Below are 12,876 nucleotides of genomic sequence, written 5' to 3' on the forward strand. Positions count from 1 at the left end.
ATTTCACCAAGCAGGTCAATTCTGTTATTGAACAAATATTTTACCAGAAAATTTTGATATACAGCAATTAAATTTTAATTGATTTACAGATGGTTTTGTCAAAGAAAGCTCTTGAGTTTTGTTTGTTTCTAACTGCTATCTGCTCTGGTGAACAGATATAATACAGCAGAATGAATCAGCTTTATGTGTAAATTGGGACACTCAACAGCTTAACGATTAACAACTGCTGTTTCAGAAGTTCAATAAACAGGGAGAGGCTGACATCTTACAGCCAATTCCTGTTGCTATGAAATATCTCCGTTAACAGTCGCTGCACAGATGATCTTAAAACTGCTTAGCTCCTGTAACAAGATTTTAAACACTGTGGTTTATAGATTTTTTTTTCATTCAATTTGCTGCCTTTGAAAATTTGAGGTAGGTTGAAATTCTGCAAAATAATGAAAATAAAATGTAATCAGAGGTGCTATCTTGGCTTCCTTTTATACAATAAGTTTACAGAATTTCATTCTATTTGCAGATTTCACTCAATTATCTTTTTTAAATGAATGACTTTACATTTAAATGTATTATTGTTTTTGCTAACGTTAATTAAAAAATGTGCCACTGTTCATTTATATAAAATGAACAGATGATCTATCTGATTTCTGCATAGCATAGTGGATTACTGGATAATTTTTAAAGGAAATTTGTCTCAACATGTAAAATTTTCTAAACTACATATTGCTATCAGATGTTCAAAACTCGCATCACAGTGCACTCACATGCAAGAATGATTTCATATAAAGAAATTCATGAACACAAAAGTGTGTTAACAAAATTAGAATAGAGCCACACATATTACTATTTATCTATTGTACAGTGTTGGTCGAAGATGATTTGGAGCTCTAGGCAGGGGGGATGGATGTCGCCTCTCGTTGTCCATAATTGATAGATAGATAGATGTGAAAGGCACTATATAATAGATAGATAGATAGATAGATGTGAAAGGCACTATATGATAGATAGATAGATAGATAGATAGATAGATAGATAGATAGATATGAAAGGCACTATATGATAGATAGATAAATAGATAGATAGATAGATAGATGTGAAAGGCACTATATGATAGATAGATAGATAGATAGATCTTTATTTGACCCCAGGGAGAATTTTGCATTTTGCAGAAGCTCTTGAAATAAAGAAAGAAAGAAAGGATGTATACAAAGCGGAAATTGGTGCGCTTCAAAGATGTTAGGAGTTAAATACAGCACGTGTTGTGTAAACAGATTACAGACTGAAAACCTTGTGTATATAGTATATTGGCAATTCAACTAAATCTTCCTCCCTGGGGAGAAGGCATAACATTTTATAGTATAGTGAATTAGCGTTTTTAGTGAATTTTTTCCACTTGTAGATTTGGATATAATTTACTTAATGGAAATCTGTACCATCACATTCACAGACTGCATAGACCAAAATGTTCAAATATAATCCTTTTTAAAATTACTGTGGAAAAATTAGAAAATTACTACTCCTCTTACCTTTGGGGAATTGGTACTTTAATATTGTACATTTAAAGTCGGAATTTATTTATTGTATTGTATTATACACTAATTTTTTGTAATTTCATCCAGAGTTTAAAATTAATATAAAACAGTTGCCCAGAAAATGTTGCCATATTTGATTTTCTCTTTTTTTAAAAGGTACATTTATCAGGAAATTTAGATTTTCAGATTTGTTTTAACTTAAAACAATCCATTTATAAAGCATTGGTGATTTTTTTAAAAGCAGGAATACATTCGGTGCAACCTCAACTACTGAATACATTTTATATCTGTATTTATATCTGTATTTAAAGCCAATGAAAAAAAATCAAAATGCCCCAAGTTTGAAACTGTTAGCTAAGTCCCCAAACACATTTGACTGTTATGATATGTACATTTTCTAACTTGTTTCTTTCTGTATTTGTTAATGCATATTATCGTCATAAAATTTTAGGCTGATGTGGGTCACAGTTGATGGGCAAATGATGAAGTTCATCTACCTGATACAAGTGCTTGCTTATGGTGTCTTCTAAGGTCATCATTGCGCTCCATTGACCCTCCACGTTCCTGGCCATGCCTTTGCCTCTCAAGTGATGTTCTAGTTTGGCGCTCCAATGAACTCTTGTCTTCTATGTTGGAGACTTGTTGTCTTTCGAGGGAGCTTGCTTTCTTTTCTGTAGGCCCCCCTGTGCTTCCTGTCCTCTGCCCAGAACTAGAATGTAATCTAGACCCTTGACAAGGAGGTGGATCTGGAGGTGGAGGGAGATCTAAAAAAAAGATAATCAGAAATTATAACCATTTAACTTGTTTGAGAATGACCATTTTCATTACTTATTTTCTTAGATATATGTCCTTTTATTCTAACCTGCTCAATCAAGACTAGAATAATAGGGGGGTTCGGGTTTGGGAGCTAATTCTATTTAGCAAAGGTTGCAAGGCAGGAACAAACCCTGGATAGGGTGCCACTCCATCGTAGGGTGAACACACACACACACCCGTACACCAAACACACACTAGGGCCAGTTTAGGGATTGTCAATTCACCTAACCTGCATGGCTTTGGACGGTGGGAGGAAATCGTATCAAGGAAAATAACTACAATAGTTGATTTCATGGGGTGTCAGAGGCCTCTCTGATAAGGAGGTAACTGCGAGGATTAAAATACCACTGTTTGAAAGTTGCTAATGGTGGCTGGAGTTGTGATGCAATTTAGTACAAAAAGTGAATGGAAACTTTAAAGGAAATTCAAAGGAACATTTTGATGGACAAGAATTTAGCATTAGAAGGTAGGAAACTGGTGAAACCAGGGCCACATTGTCTTCCAACTTTTCCAGAACACTACCATAGCTGCTCTTTACTTTTTTGGATGTAACATTCTGAAAAACATATAAACCACCATGTGATATGTATTTAGAAATACACATATAAGATACTCTATGAACTATCAATACTGCATGTATGCATCAATGAAATGCCATTAAGTGCCTCTGAGTGTAAAACAGACAACTGTGGACAGTCCGGCATACTATCTAGGTGTGCAGTTATCAATCATACAGTGAGAGTCGCCAATTAACGTACCATCCACATTGGAGAAAAATCCACATAGACAAGGAGAATTTGCCAGATTCACACTTATAAACCCCTGACAAGTTAAGAGCCATCACACTACTAAATGAAAGGCTCTTTAGCTTAGCTGGATCAGATAACTGGTTGGCTTCAAAAATACTGTGTATTATATAGGAGTATTTTTCGACAGTGACGAGGCCAATACATCCATATGAGACATATTATACATTATATGTGACGAAAATATTTATAGATTATGTGTAGGTCTATAGGAAAAAACTCATTATGAACGATAGATGCTCGATATGAAAGGCACTATATAATAGGTTAAAAGAGAGATATGAAAGACAATAAATGGTAGATCGATAGATAAACAGATCGATAGATCATCATGGAGACATGCATTTGCTTTAGTAACAGTGAATATACAGAACAAAATAAATTGCAAAGTATTATGTAAGTGGAAGACTCAGAACAAACACACGATATACCCTTTTAAATATCCTCTTTATGGATATAGCATCTATAAAGAAATTGTGTTCTTATGGTGATGTGATATGTTCAAGGCATCATAGGTCAATATGTTCAGTTAAAGAATATTGGTATCATTTGTATTTAATATTATGCATATGAAATCTATTACTGCCAGTAAAGCCCACCTATCAGTTATTTCAAAATGCAGCAGGGATCATAACAAAATTTACAAAATACAACCACATCTCCACAGTTGCTAAATCTCTTGATGGGCTGGCAGTTGGATTTTAAATGGAATTCAAAATCCTCCCTTCAACTTTTAAAGCTTTGAAGGGATTTAGCTTCTCCCTACCATGATGAATTGAATATTCCTCCCACACCTGAGCGCGTTATAAAATCACAAGACATGATCTCCTTTTTAATTCCTAAAATGAAGAAAATGACCACAGATGAGAAAGCCTTTAGCTGCAAAGCCTATAAACTTTGACATGGAGGATGTGTCCTGGCTCACAGCAGTTCAAGCAATGCTGCAGACTTGGCCGCTATAGATTTTGTCTGTATTAGTGATTGCCAAACTCAGAAGAGTCACAGAACAGAATGGCAGATGACTTTTGTTCTAAACAGTGTATTCATTGAAGGCACCGATACAGGACATTTAATGTACGAGGAAGTGACTTTAACTTGTTGTCTTATTTCTTTGTAGTCTACTGTGTGATTTAGATAGATAGATAGATAGATGTGAAAGGCACAATATGATAGATAGATAGATAGATAGATAGATAGATAGATAGATAGATAGATAGATAGATAGATAGATAGATAGATAGATAGATAGATAGATAGATAGATAGATAGATAGATAGGAAAGGCAGTATATGATAGTTAGACAGACAGATAGATGTGGTTTACAATACAATACAATACAGTTTATTTTTGTATAGCCCAAAATCACACAGGAAGTGCCGCAATGGGCTTTAACAGGCCCTGCCTTTTGACAGCCCCCCAGCCTTGACTCTCTGAGAAGACAAGGAAAAACTCCCAATAAAAACCTTGTAGATTTCAATTCTAGAAGTGTGATCTGAAGAATTTAGGAGCCATACTGCCACGGAGTGAACTCCCTTTAGTTTAGATGGATGAGAGAGCAATATGACTACAAATATACTGTATATTAGTAAACATAGGAGTATGTTTCTACATTTAAAATAGTCTAAGGAGGCAGGAAAGTGCTCTTTCAATTATTCAAACCCATCCTTACAATAGTAGTTTTAATTAAAGTCAGTCTAAACTCTTCACTCATTTTCATTTTGAAGATTCTCTTTTCCTAAATCCATAATCCATCTCTGAAGCAACACTTCCATAATATTAGAATAATATTAGAATGAAATCTTGAGGACAAGCAGATCATCAATAGGTGTTCCCCTTCTTTCATGTACAAAAGACAAATGTTTCTTTCATTCTCTTTATATATTAAACATGCTGGTCATTGATATTGTATGACACTGCTCTATTTGAAACCACAATTCATGACCACATAAATTGCATAATTAAAATAAGACAATATGTTAGAAGATCATAAGTGAAATGTGAAGTGTGTGACGCTTTCTTGTTTAATGATTCAGTTCACAAATCAGCTAAATGAGAATCGTGCGTCTTATTCTCAGGTTGCAATTTAGTCCAAGAATCAAATGAATGAGAATTGTGTGACTCCTTCACGGGTAATGATTTAGTTCCAAGACAAAAGAATCAACAAATCACCCATACCAATACAAATGTGTGTATTAGAGTAAAGCTTAAAGCAAATTAGTGTTAGAAATTGGAACATTATTTTTATAAGGTTCAATTTTGTGTGACTAATTGGTTGAATGTACAAAAGGACATACAGATATTAGTTTAATATTATATTAATATATTCCCTTTAAAAGAATTTATAGCAAACAGTACAAAGCAAACAATTAATCCGTTCTAATATAAAGGTGTTGTTACTGTGTTGTACTTGTGTGATGAACAAGAGAATCATTAGTGATAGAGTTCTCTTTCTCTGGTAATAATTCAGTTTTGAACGATTGAATGAAAGTCATGAATCAGATGGGCGGTATTTGCACGTCCCCTTTATTCATCTGCGTGCTAAACGAAACACGCTGACAATATCACATATATGCTACAGCACTCCCGTTGAGCACTGAATCGATTTGTTTGTTTGAGAATCGATTAGTGAGACTGAATTCATTTATGAATTCATTTATGAATCACCCATCACTAGTCACAAATTAGAAGCCATCTTTACACTGGGTGAAGGGGAGATGCTTTTTGGTCCTGCTAGATGAGATAGATGGTTAGTAATTGGAAAGCCTGTGTTTCATAGCTGGCAGGCAGCATAGAACCACCAAAATGACAGACTGAAATGCTGAGCAGTGAAATGGGGGGATCTTCTAATGAACTAGCCCTTTGCTTAAGGCTAGTTCTATACTTTTGCTCAGTGCTGCTGCGTTTAGCTCTGGGCCAGCACAAACCTGAATAGGATTAAGCTAGTTTGAGAATGTGATCTAACAATTTGTATATAAGCAAAAGCATGGCTATGATGGATTTGACTGTTTTAGCTGTAGGGCCTTAACTGGCTGGAGCATCAGAGGTTATTTAGACATACCATTATAGTACTTACCATCTAGTGCGCCCTCCCTACGGTGAGGAATGTTCGTCTGGTCTAACCGTCCTCCCTTGTGTTTTTTGGCTGGCCTGGCCTTTTGACTCTGGCTGTAGGCTGCACTGTTGTTACTGTCTGTGGAAAAAGGGCTACCAGGACGATGTCTTTGAGAGGAGGAGGAGTAACCTTTACCTAAAATATAAAGGGAAAAAAAGCAAAGATAAAACTTAGTACCCAAAATAACTACATATATTTTAAAAAAGTCAACTCTGTTCCAAATCTGTAAAATATGTGTGTGTTGGAATGCTTTAATATCTTAGTTGCCAAAAGTAGAGAAAGAAGGTCTTTACATCTACAATATCTCAAATATACGCTCGTCTGTAATAACCGATCATTGTAAATTCACTATAATCCTTCCCATAATGTTCTATAATGTATTTTCTAAGGACAATACGCTGAGCAGTTTTGATCAGATTTCCCCTTCCATACTAACAGATTCCAGCTTGTCCTAAGGTATTCCCTGGCAGTTTGGGTAATTTGTAAGACTTAATCTTCACCAAATGCCCAAAGTCACAACTAGTTCGTATAACAAAGAGTAGTTACCCTTCTGCAAACGACTCACAGACTTATGAGCACCTGACATTGTTTTCCATTTATTCATTAACTCAGGTATTAAAACAGATTGCTAAACTGAATATTTCATCCTTAACCTCAGATTCTACTTCTTTAAGAGTGAATGGCCCACTCTATTTTTGAGAAGTTGGGTGTCAAATGAAAAATTGCTGGTTTCTCATTTGATTCTGAGAAACAGATGAGCAAATTGTGTGTGCCAGCAGTCCTATTCAGAAATCTCCATATTGGAGTATATTGAACCTCAGGAATGCCATAATATTCTAGCTAAATATTCTCAAACCGCTTAATTCAATATGACCAGTAAAACCACAAATGGGAAACGCTCCCTTTGTGTAGTCCAACATGAATAAGCTGGCTTTTGTCAAGAATATGTGCACATTTCATATTTGACACATATAAGGAGTGTTTAGTATGAAGTAACAAACTCAGTACCCCATATTCTCATGACATTTCACAGAAGACAAAGAAGTCAAGAGTACTAAACTGTAACAGCCCTAGAAATACGTTTGCAGCTACAAAGAGGGTGTATTTACAGTATTGCATGGAACTGAGGCTTGACTTTTGCACACAGTCATGCTTATAGCACTTTGACATAGCGCAGGTTTTCCAAGGGGAGCTATGGATTCCATCCAAGACTGAAGTGAGGTGATGTAACATCTCAAAAGTAACCAAATGACTTCAGCATTAGCATATCTGGCCTACTCTCTCCAACGTCTAGAACTTTACCATTATGAATGTTTCTGACCCTAACTTAAAGAAAACCATACAGTTCCACCCACTGTTTCCATTACAGCCTTGTAAAAGTATGATATACTCACAAGGTTTATGAGTTGGTGGAAAGGCTGCCTCCAGATCTGTACTATTTCCCCCAACCATACTTAATATTTTATTGTCCATCTTCTTTCAGGTCCCAATCCAGGTGGTTCGTCATGTGATGGGTGCGTCAACGTGCTATGAGCATATGCTCCTAATCTATCTCTCTCTTGCTATTAAGAAGTAATGCGGTATTTAGTGAATGACACTACTATTGTATATAAATGGGGCCAAACAGCAACACACTGCTGCTCTTACAGATTTAGTCCTTGTTCAAATGAAGTTTGCACGTGTTTCCTCTGGGCACTCAGTTTTTTCTCTCATATCCCCTAAGGTTAGGTTGTCAACTCAAAATTTTATTCACAATCTCTAAAGCACTGACTAACTTACAAGATAACCTGAAGCTATCGAACATTCATTTTCATCTTCTCCCATACCTGGGATTCTTCCACAATAATAGGATCATCTACATTTTTTTTTTTTGAAAATCAGCCAAATTTGAAATAGTAATGTATGGCATTAATTAGAAGACTTCAGTCTTTGACATCAGGTCACTCCATGACAGGTTTTCTGACTCCAAGCCTTTAAGCATTTCTAGAAATTCTTTCTGCATTCAGGCATCCTCTAGGTCTTTCTGGCAATCATTCTCCCATTAGGGTTCTATTCGTGTCATGGTACATCTCTGCCTCCTTTCACAAAATTGTGAAGAATATATGTTCCTTAGATCTAAAATTTACATCACAAAGTCAATCATCGACCTTCAACTACTTTTACTAAGTAAATTTAGGAGCATTTTTTTTTTTCTCCAATCCAAGGAAAAATTATAATTGATCCATGGCTAAGGTGATGCAGGTCATGTCCCTTCAGAAATTTAGATAATTCTTTAAACAGCCACCCAAATCCTGCTCTGGGACTAAAGAAATGAATAAGTAGTACCCATTTTAGCATTGCCTTGAATGATTTCCAAGAAATCTAAATGTTCCAAATGGGTTTTAGGTGCTCAGATGCACAACATAGTCAACATTCCTTAATGACAGTAACGTTTTCAATGAAATAAATTTCTTATTCACTGAAACAAACATTGTAAGGATTTTCCCAGGTAGCTACACCAAAGTAGGAGAGATTCCAACTGAGAAGATGGGTCCCCTGTAAGAGAGATACTACTATTCCTGACAGAGAAGTTGGGTCCCTATACCAATGGTCTGGTTAGAGGTCAAGCAGACTATTTCTACCCAGTAATTCTCCATCCCTTGGTTGTGCTGCATCTCTTTTCCCAAAAAATGAAGTGATATTTCAAAGCCTAGTTTGTATTTCCAAGGTCAACATGATGTGTGGAACCCATCTAGCAAAAAAGAGCTGCATCCTTTATCTTTACCTCCATGATCTGATTCTCCTAAACCTATTCTGCTCATCATAATGGCTGCCAATCTGGTGTCAAAACTGGGGTGTACCCATTTTCTTGTGTGTGGTTAACTTAAATAGCCAACGATAACTCTCCTATTCCTTAACACCTCTGGTAATCCATATTGTAGGAGACGTTCCTATATTCTGTATTGTAGAATGTTTATAAAGTAATTAAGATAATTCATAAATTAATTTTGTTCATTATTAGCATTAAATACCCTTAATCTATTGTGCCTAGAAAATAATCAGATTTTTATATACAACACTTATTTTATCAGAAATCAAAATCATTAGAACATAGATAGACTTTTAGCATACACAAATTATAAAGAAGATGTTAGTTATGAAAAGCTGTAAGCCATTTGTTAATAAATCATCAAAAACAGGGACATTTCTAGTGACAAAGAAAGCAGGTAAATTTGCAGTGGCTCATTGCTGTATTTTGTGAATGGCACTATTATCTTTATATATTGTACACTACCGTGGCTGTTCATTTGTCTGTGCAGAATTTTAAATCACCTGTAGCTTGCAAACCGTTTGACTTATTGACCTGAAATTTGAAGTACACATATACTACGTGACGTCTACTATACGCTTTCGGGATGATGACTGACCTCCAAGGTTATTTCTCTTTTTATTTTTATTTTACTTTATTGTAGAATCAGCTCTCGGCAGCGGCCAGCAGGGCAGCCATGCGGTGCATGCGTATGGGCACCATTCTCATCCCTACCACCTTCCCCTTAAATCATTCTTGAGGCAGATTGAAGACTTAAGTGCCAGCTTAAGTGAAAAATTAAAGAAAGCGTACTAAGTAATTGCAACACAAACATTGACTTAATCAGTTTTAACGTGAAAAGATGACAACGAAAGAAAAGAAGAAGAGGGCCGCAAGGGTGGAGAAAAGAAGAGCTGCTCCGGAAGCAGCAAGCGCATCAACCTCTGAGCAAATGAATGATAAACGTACAGAAAAAGAAGATTAAAACTAGGAATGCTCAAGTCAAGTGTATTCACTGCACGTTATTGTGCCGTGTGCCATTACTGGTTGTATATAAATGGGGCCAAACAGCAACACACTGCTACTCTCACAGAGTTGGTCTTTGTTCACATGAAGTTTGCATGTGTTTCCTCTGGGCACTCAGTTTTTCCTCTTATATCCCCCAAGGTTAGGTTGTCAACTCAAAATTGGCTCCATGAGAGTGTTGATGAAGGTGTGTGTGTATGTGTGAGTGGGTCGATAGCTGGCACCAGCACTGCAACCGATATTATCAGATTCCTCACCACCCTGAATTGAAATATGCAGGTTTGAGAATGTTACATTACTTTTATAAATATATATAACTTAAAACATACTGTCTTCTTCTTTCAGCCTCTCCCGTTAAGAGTTGCCACAGTGGATCATCTTTTTCCATATTTTAAAGGTACTGTATATTTGGTAAATAAGATATTAATACTGAATGCAGTATATTTATATGCAGTGTGCATATATATCTATATATATATATATATACATTGTGGCAGACAGTCAGGGATCTTGCCCCACCGGGATCCCGGGAACCTGGAAGGACCGGGAGAGGGGCAATACCCCCCCGGACATAGGAGGGCAGTCCCCCTGGATTCCATCAGGACCACGAAGCTGGGAAGCTCATCCCTGTGGGGGTTTGTGGTCACCACTAGGGGGCGCCTGGATGGTTCCTGAGCCAAAGACAACAGCACTTCCGTTACACCAGGAAGTGCTGCTGAAACAGGAACAATGTACGCCCGGAGTGCTTCCGGATGCATGGACAGCACTTCCACCACACTAGGAAGTGCTGCTGGAAGACCATCATGGAGCACCTGGAGCACATCTGGGGTGGAATAAAAGGGGTCGCATCAGTCCAATTGAGGAGCCAGAGTTGGGAGGGAGAAGATGGAGCTTGCGGGAGAGGATTGGAGGCGGCTGAAGAGAAGTACAAAGGACTGAGCCTTGTGGTTTGGGCATGGTATTGTGTGTGCAGTAGTTCTAATAAATAGTGTGTGTTTTTGGGACATCTGGAGTCTGTGTCTGTCTGTTGCCGGGCTGATCTTTCACTATATATATATATATATATATATATATATATATATATATATATATATATATACAGTAATCCCTCGCTATATCGCGCTTCGACTTTCGCGGCTTCACTCTATCGCGGATTTTAAATGTAAGCACATCTAAATATATATATCACAGATTTTTGCTGGTTCACGCTTTCTGGACAATGGGTCTTTTAATTTAGGTTACATGCTTCCTCAGTTTGATTGTCCAGTTGATTTCATACAAGGGATGCTATTGGCGGTTGGCTTAGAAGCTACCCAATCAGAGCATGTATTACATATTATCTATCTATCTATCTATCTATCTATCTATCTATCTATCTATCTATCTATCTATCTATCTATCTAACTAAAACTCCTCAATGCTATGAGATATGCTTCCCGCGCGGTGCTTGTTTGCTTCTCTCTATCTTTCTCACTCTCTCTGCCTGACAGAGGGGGTGTGAGCAGAGGGGCTGTTTGCACAGAGGACACGGATGCTCCTCTACAAAATGCCGCTTTATCGAGGTGCTTCTGTATACTTAAAAGCATGTATTGATTTTTTGATTGTTTGCTTTTCTTTGCGAGCGCTCTCTCTGACATTCTCTGCTCCTGACGGCGCTCCTTTATGACGGCGCTCCTTTGAAGATGATATGTTTGCTTTCTTTTAATTGTGAGAAAGAACTGTCATCTCTGTCTTGTCATGGATTACAGTTTAAACGTTTGACTAAAGGGTTTTATTTCATGTCTAGAGGGATCTAATAATGTTAACAGGGTGGGAGAGTTTATAAGGGCTTAAAATATATAAAAAAAACTATACAAACATATGGTTTCTACTTCGCGGATTTTCACCTATCGCGGGGGGGTCTGGAACGCAACCCCAGCGATCGAGGAGGGATTACTGTATATATATACTGTATATATTTATACTGTATATATTCATATATATATACATATATATTGTATATATTTAAACAGTATTTGTTTTTGTGTGTGTGTGTATGGATGACACTGATGACGACATCTAGAACAAATTATTCTTTATAAATGCTCTGCTTTTCAAAGGCCAAATGTCAATGCACAATATTAAGTGTAAGAAACAAATCAAATCAGATCAGGTAGATATTGATCCTGTGCTTAACTGAAATGCTGGTTTGACCTTTACCCACGAGAAATAGTGTATCTTCTTGTTTTTCCATGGATGAAACATATCATCCATTTACCAATAAGAAAGCAAAAAGGTATGCAGGCAGAGAAAAGTAACAGTCACCTAAAAAAGCTTTCATGCAGAATCATTGCGAGGTGCCAGGCTATAGTCTTAAGGTCATTAGGCAGATTCATGAGGGAAAGCTGAGATTGTTCAGAAGAGGGAAAAACCCATACACCATGCTGCATTGAAACTTTGAATTCTACAAACCTTTTTTGGTTAAGCTTGTTCCATCAAACCTGAAGCCAGCTTTGTCTGCAGCAGCAACCAATGCCTGGGCAAAGCTACTGTTGGTAAACATGGAGTCATCAGAGGAGCTACCTATGCTAGATCTATGACTAGAGAAGTTACGCTCCTCCTCTGAAGCAGAACCCCATCCATTAACCATTGAACCTGAAAACAAATGCAGGTGTCGGGTAAGCCAAAGATCCACTGATATATTCAAACATATACAAATATTTATAGTTTTTTTGTTAATGGTAAACGGAATTGTACCAACTGAAAAAGTAAATCGTAATAAAATCAATTAGCTTTCTGAGGCAAATAACAGAACAACGA

The 12,876-nt window shown here is 36.9% G+C and overlaps 1 protein-coding gene across 5 annotated transcripts in view; it reads right to left on the reverse strand.

Moving 5' to 3' along the window:
* Window positions 1-12,876, reverse strand: part of robo2 (roundabout, axon guidance receptor, homolog 2 (Drosophila)) — a 748,943-nt gene that overhangs the window by 11,828 nt on the left and 724,239 nt on the right. For 3 of the 5 annotated variants that reach the window (XM_039745871.1, XM_039745870.1, XM_039745869.1), the window contains 2 exons: window positions 6,225-6,398; window positions 2,027-2,293 (listed from right to left, as the gene is read on the reverse strand). In XM_039745871.1, the coding sequence (XP_039601805.1) occupies window positions 2,027-2,293; window positions 6,225-6,398 (441 nt within the window). Of the gene's footprint in view, window positions 1-2,026; window positions 2,294-6,224; window positions 6,399-12,528; window positions 12,712-12,876 lie in introns of all 5 variants that reach the window. The other 2 variants (XM_039745867.1, XM_039745866.1) reach the window with 1 other exon arrangement.

The sequence above is a fragment of the Polypterus senegalus genome, chromosome 2, assembly GCF_016835505.1.
Source record: "Polypterus senegalus isolate Bchr_013 chromosome 2, ASM1683550v1, whole genome shotgun sequence".
NCBI classification, from domain to species: Eukaryota; Metazoa; Chordata; class Cladistia; order Polypteriformes; family Polypteridae; genus Polypterus; species Polypterus senegalus.